At 36.9% G+C, this 6614-nt stretch overlaps 2 protein-coding genes across 3 annotated transcripts; both read left to right on the top strand.

Moving 5' to 3' along the window:
* The first annotated feature begins 322 nt into the window (after window positions 1-322).
* On the top strand, window positions 323-2966 carry LOC109806698 (uncharacterized). Its single transcript, XM_020369170.3, has 2 exons — window positions 323-2225; window positions 2428-2966. The coding sequence occupies exon 1, from the start codon at window positions 827-829 to the stop codon at window positions 2183-2185; it is 1359 nt and encodes a 452-aa protein (XP_020224759.1). The 5' UTR covers window positions 323-826; the 3' UTR covers window positions 2186-2225; window positions 2428-2966.
* A 704-nt stretch (window positions 2967-3670) lies between these two features.
* Window positions 3671-6397, top strand: LOC109806523 (ADP/ATP translocase 1, mitochondrial). Of its 2 annotated transcripts, none has more exons than XM_083065068.1 (4): window positions 3671-3903; window positions 4480-5009; window positions 5456-5827; window positions 5922-6397. In XM_083065068.1, exons 2-4 carry the CDS (start codon window positions 4506-4508, stop codon window positions 6216-6218), a joined length of 1173 nt encoding a protein of 390 aa, XP_082921194.1. In that variant the 5' UTR covers window positions 3671-3903; window positions 4480-4505; the 3' UTR covers window positions 6219-6397. The 2 variants fall into 2 exon arrangements, with proteins under 2 accessions (XP_082921194.1, XP_020224546.1); XM_020368957.3 differs by having other exon boundaries at window positions 3672-3915.
* Window positions 6398-6614: the final 217 nt, after the last annotated feature.

Here is a 6614-nt window from a genome sequence, read left to right as displayed (position 1 = left end):
TAAACTCTACCATTGTTAACTCTTTTTATTTTTTTTTTATTTTTTTATGCATGTTGTTGACTTTAGGTGAGACTCTTCCCACTACCAAGTCAATTTTAATCTTTATCTAATGCACTTTTATTAAATAAGATATAAAAATTATTATTTTATATTTAATTTTTTTATTTATCATAATTGTTTATAAATTAATTTTTAACTTTTAAAAAAATAATGTAAGAAGGACTAAAAAATCTGCGGGGTAAGGCGATGGTTACGAGCAAGAAAGAAATTTTCCATCCTAGTAGTGAATTTTAGACGTAAAAAAAGATAAAAGAAACATTGAAGTTGGTTCCCCACTCATAAAACAGAGGAAAGCCCCCCCCTCTTTCTTGTCTTTTTCCTTTGTTGCTGCCACTACTGTGCACTGATCGTCGGTCTTCAACAGGTAAAGCTAAACACAAGATCTGTAACCAATCTCAGATGTTGTCGTTAGCTTTGGTTTTAATCCCTGTGAATATCAGTCTATGCTTCATGTTGGGGGTTTCAATTTGAACTCAAGGGTATCTCTTCATATCACACATCCAACATATTAAGCTTGTTACGATTATTACTTGTTAATGCGTTCGCTTATTTCCTATATGCTGGTTCTAAGAATTATTTTGCTTTTGAGATGATGTGTGAGCAAAAGATTTGGCTTTCCAGTTTTCTGGTGGTGTAAGGCTTAGTCAACTGGTGATAAATGCTGTTCTGAGTTCTGACCACGCCCCAATTGGGATTTTAAGTTTCTGTTTTAGGCTTTTTTGTATCAGCATCTTTGAGAATTAGGGTTTGTGTTTGTGTTCCAGTAATGAATAGTTCGGGTTTAGGTGGTGGTTTTCTGTCTGGTCCCAATGGGGGGATTTTGGACTTGGAATCTCCATTTCATAGACACCAACAGACTCAATTGGGCCATCCATCAATAGCTGGTCAACAGCACATGAATATGATGGGTGGTCTCGAAAATGATCACCCCATTGGCTTGATTGAAGTGAAAAGTTTGAATGCGGCGTTGAATTTTGGTAAAGGGAAGGCAATTGCTCCTTCTAATCCTGCCAACAGTAATGAGTTGAGCGAGGATGATGAGCCTAGCTATGCAGAAGAAGGGAATTGTGAGAACCTGGACGGTGGGAAGAGCAAGAAGGGATCTCCTTGGCAGCGAATGAAGTGGACAGACAATGTGGTTAGGCTTCTCATAACAGTGGTGAGTTGTGTGGGTGATGATGGCACAATTGGTGGCATGGATGGTCATAAAAGGAAATCAGGGGTTTTACAAAAGAAGGGCAAGTGGAAAACGGTCTCCAGGATAATGATAGGCAAGGGTTGCCATGTATCACCGCAGCAGTGTGAGGACAAGTTCAATGACTTAAATAAGAGATACAAGAGGTTAAATGACATACTTGGAAGGGGAACTTGTTGTCAAGTGGTTGAGAATCCTGTGCTGATGGATTCAATGCCTAACTTGTCAGCTAAGATGAAGGATGATGTTAGGAAGATATTGAGCTCAAAACACTTGTTTTATAAGGAGATGTGTGCCTACCATAATGGGCAAAGAATACCAAATAGCCATGATCTCGACTTGCAAGGTTATTCTATGGAGCATGGGAGGGACTCGAGAGATAATAATGGATCTGAGGACGAAGATGAGGATAACAATGAAACCGATGATGATGAGTTGGATGATGAAATTAATGTTAATGCACACGAGGATGGAGGGAGGATGCAGGAGCTCTGTGATAGAAATAAATTAATTGAGGAGGATGGCCATTTTGGCCCACAAACTTCTCGGATGGATAAATTCGAGGTTGAAATGGCAAGGGTTTTTCAAGACCCCACAAAGTCATCACGGGAACGAAGAGAGTGGATTAAGATCCAGATGTTGCAGCTTCAAGAGCAAAATATCAGCTACCAAGCCCAAGCATTTGAACTTGAGAAACAACGGCTTAAGTGGTTAAGATACTGCAGCAAGAAGGACAGGGAGCTGGAGAGGATGCGGTTGGAGAACAAAAGAATGAAATTGGAAAACGAGCGCAGGATCTTGAAACTGAAGCAGAAGGAGCTCGAGACAGATTTCAGTACATCTGAGATGTCTTTAGACCCTGCCTCTCTTGGAATCAACCGGCCACAACCACAAGGGAGAGAACCTATCAGCTTAGGCAGACAACAGTAGCTCCTTCTCAGAAAGGATCTGTCATTATTGCTTAAATGAGGTATGAAATGAAACCCTTTCTCTATATGCTTAATAATTTGTTATTGCAGTTATACCAAGTGCCTAACATAGTAGGTTACTCGGTATATAGAGTTTCATTGACATAGAAAATGAATGATAAAATAATTTGTTCTTGATCTTTCAACAATGTTGTTGAGAAGAGAGTTCAGTTAACAAATATATATTTTTTATACCTTTTGCAGTGCTGTGGCGTTAGCAAACTGAGCCAAGAAGCCAAAATTCATTTTGAATGTGAAGAAATAAATGTTTTGCTCAACCAGTCGCTTTACCTCATTTAGTCGTTATATGATATTATGATGGCATGTGGGGTTTGTCAGTGACACACAAGTAGGAGGATATTGCTCTAAGGCACTTGAGCTCTTATTGGTCATCAATTCATCATTGGTGTGGTTTTAACTTGTCTTTAGTCAACTCAATTGTGACTGCTATATTTGTAGCCACGTACCACATGCGTGATTTAATTTTTGGCTTTGCATCTGTATATTATACACACAAATAATGGTGCAAACTCTGGGGAAAAAGGTTACCAGCATCTCTGGGCAAATGTCACCGACTTTCTTGTAAATTTTTTTGGTACAGACTTTGTTGTAACCTTGTTACATTAAGAAGCTACGTTTAGTATGCATAACTCATTTTTTAGCTATGTATTTGCGAAGCACCTTCGTGAAAGCTTTCAAAGTAGTCTTTGAAAAGTTCATTTTCTTTCCTTTGTTTTGATCAACTTTTTTTAATTGTCGCCAACGTAGTAGTATTGTAATTTGTTTCTTCTTCTTCTTCCCCTTATTGTTATTTTATTGTTTGTTTCCGGTTAAGTATATAGGTTTCGGACCAGTCAACAGGATCGCGTGTTCGGCTTTGATTAAGTTAGAAGAAATAATTTTTTAAAAGATTTTAACAATATAAAATAATCTTATAAGTATAATGGATATTTTGTTTCACCTCCTAAAGCTGAGACGAAAAAAAGAGATACTATCATGTTATGCTTTTGCTTCAAATGCGGAAAGGACTGGATTTTAAATCTAACGCAAGTTGGATTCAAAGATGCTAATATTAAAGCACATACTTTTCTTGTATTCGAGATATTGAGTACAGTTTTATTCACGTAAAACCTAGTACTTAAGCTAAGAAATTTGCTACTTTTCAGCTCTTAAGACATTAGAGTATGTGAAGACGATGTCTTATTAATTTATAATTTAATGTAAAAAACATCTATGCTAGTTTATGAATCTTGACCCGCTAAATTCGATCCAGTGGTTTATTTGACAGGCTTAACCTATTACTGCATTCTTTTCTTAGAAACTTTTCATGTTTCGTCAATTTTGGGGGATTACAAGTGGATATGTTTAGATAGAACAAAGAGGTTTTTAATTGTCAAAAATGGTCCAACGTGAAAAAGTCTTGTGCAAGTAAGTCAACTTCAGAAATTTCCATGAAACCTTAATTTCCAGCTTTCAAGGTGTGAAAGTTCATTTTTCCGCATTCACTATTCCATTCTAAAATGAAAATTCAACTTGTTGCTCCAAAATCGTAGGATTTGTGCTTACCATGCTTTAGATCCCCAAGATTTACAAGTTCGTATAAATTAAGTTCGTGAGCCTCGAATATTTTCATTCAAACGCTTCTTTCTCAACATCTTATTTTCGTTCACATTCAAGAAGGCAAGACCAGCGGTACAATCTCTCTATTTCTGTTTATTTTTATAACAATGTTTGTGTTGATTTACAAATTAGTTTATGTGGCTTGTTTTTGTCCTTTAAGTTATTGGGTTATGTTTTAAGTTGGTTTGTGTAACAATAAGACCCTCTGTTTACTTGATTCTATTGTTAATTGGTTTATATCTGTCTTTCCAATTAAAGCGTGGTTCTATCTGCATAAATTTTAACATATAAGATTCATCAGACTCGGATGATCTTGACGGATTAATTTCTTTGGTAAAGTAGTTTTCTATCGATCAATATATGGAAAGGCAATTACTGCAGACAATGCATGGTTGTTATGTTACCATACCTCATGTCTTACATAAACAAAAATGGGGTCAATACTACAAAAGGATACAACTCTTTGTCATTAGCTACTTCACATCTTCCTTTTTTCTTGTCCTTTTACAGTTAAAAAGAAACAGAAGCTACTTAAATGCTATTTGGAATTCATTGTTACTCTTGAACTCTAAAATAACCTAGGTCCTGATTTCATTTAAGTCCATAAATAGCTTAATATGATTTATTCTTTTGCAGTTTATAGTAATTCCAAGAACTCAGCTATGACCGCTACTCAAGAACTGATGGTTGATAGGCAACAGTACCCTACAATCCAAGAAAAGTTTGCTGGCCAGCTTCACTTGAGACACAACCTTCCCTCACATGCTGCAACTTGTTCCGGAGGATTGAAAAGGTCACCTCTCTGTCAGCAACAATTTTCATTGAAAAATTATTCAAATGCAAGGTTGCAGTGGCCTGTCATGCATTCTGTAGGCTCAGCTGCTTCACCAGTGTTTGTTCCATCCCCGTCGGAGAAAAACTTCTCAAGCTTTGCCACTGATTTTCTCATGGGTGGTGTTTCTGCAGCAGTGTCCAAGACTGCAGCTGCTCCTATTGAGCGTGTAAAGCTTCTGATTCAAAATCAAGATGAGATGATCAAGGCTGGTCGGCTCTCTGAACCCTACAAGGGCATTGGAGATTGCTTTGGCAGAACAATCAAAGATGAGGGGTTTGTTTCACTGTGGAGAGGGAACACTGTCAATGTTATCCGTTACTTCCCAACACAGGTATAATTGTCATTCATTCTTACATGAAATTATTGCATGGATGAGGATTATGTGCGTCCATTGACCTGGCTGATTTTCCACGTTCTCATAGTCAAGTTTTATTAACTCTGTCCAATAAATTGGAAAACTCAGTGAAGTGTCACATAGAGATTAACTCGGACTATGAACACTTCTGTCTCTTAAACTAAAATGTCTAAAATACTCGGCTACCATGAACACGTGATAGTTTTAGACCAATGCAATAATTTCTCCTTTCATGTAGTTTCCCATATTTGAACTTTGCATCTCTTCTTTGGTTTGTGTTCCTTAGGAGAAATTATTGTGATCTCAGATAACGTGTTCATAGTTCTAGTCAACTTAGTGGGAACTATGATGGTCTCAAACCATACAACAATTTATTGATCATTAATAATTAAGATTGTGTCTTCTTTCTAATACTTTTGCAGGCTCTGAACTTTGCATTCAAGGACCACTTTAAGAGGCTATTTAACTTCAAGAAAGACAAGGATGGGTATTGGAAATGGTTTGCAGGGAACATAGCATCTGGTGCCGCAGCAGGAGCTTCATCCTCCATATTTGTTTATTCATTGGATTACGCTCGAACTCGTCTCACCAATGATGCCAAGGCTGTAAAAAAGGGTGGAGAGAGGCAATTCAATGGTTTGGTGGATGTCTACAGGAAGACTCTTCAATCAGACGGAATTGTTGGCCTCTACCGTGGCTTCAATGTTTCTATTGTCGGAATCATTGTCTACCGTGGTTTGTACTTTGGAATGTATGATTCTCTCAAACCAGTGCTCTTGGTGGGAACTTTGCAGGTGAGGAGGCATTGCACTTTTAGTTCACATTTTGCCACATTGGTTCATTATTTAATATAATCATTTTCTCTTTCATTTTCTTACTAAATTTCAGGATAGCTTCTTTGCTAGCTTTGCTCTGGGGTGGCTCGTTACCACTGGTGCTAACCTTGTCTCTTATCCCTTAGATACTGTTCGTAGAAGAATGATGATGACATCAGGTGAAGCTGTTAAGTACAAGAGCTCTTTCCATGCATTCTCTCAAATTGTGAAGAATGAAGGTTCAAAATCTCTCTTCAAAGGCGCTGGCGCAAATATTCTTCGTGCTGTTGCGGGTGCTGGTGTGCTTGCAGGCTACGACAAACTTCAGGTTCTTGTCATGGAAAAGAAGTATGGTTCCGGTGGGGCTTAATTATGAATAGTGTTATTTAGTATCAAGTTGTGGGATTACAAAAACCGCGTTAACTATCTTTGATTTCTATCATAGTCTTTTTTTACATATTCTTTTTTAAATTTAATGTATTGGACCAATAATGTACAAATACATGGGTTTGTGATGCACAGTAAAAAATAGTTTCTGCTGTGAAGTAATTATTGTGAACAAAAAAAAACTTTATTCTTTTTACGTACAATAATGATGATAAAAAATATATTAAAATATTATTATAAAAGAAATAAGAAAAGGTTACGTAAATTTATTTAACGTGGTTCAACTCCTCATAAGGATGTTCATTATTTATTTTAAAATGTGTTACATATATCTTGAAAATCTCTCCTTCAAGTTTTGTGGGTTAAACTTAAAAACCCC

The sequence above is a fragment of the Cajanus cajan genome, chromosome 10 (genome assembly GCF_000230855.2).
Source record: "Cajanus cajan strain Asha chromosome 10, NIPB_CcT2T_4, whole genome shotgun sequence".
Classification (NCBI taxonomy): Eukaryota; Viridiplantae; Streptophyta; class Magnoliopsida; order Fabales; family Fabaceae; genus Cajanus; species Cajanus cajan.
Note: the sequence above shows the minus strand (reverse complement) of the source record. Positions and strands in the feature narration are given on the sequence as shown.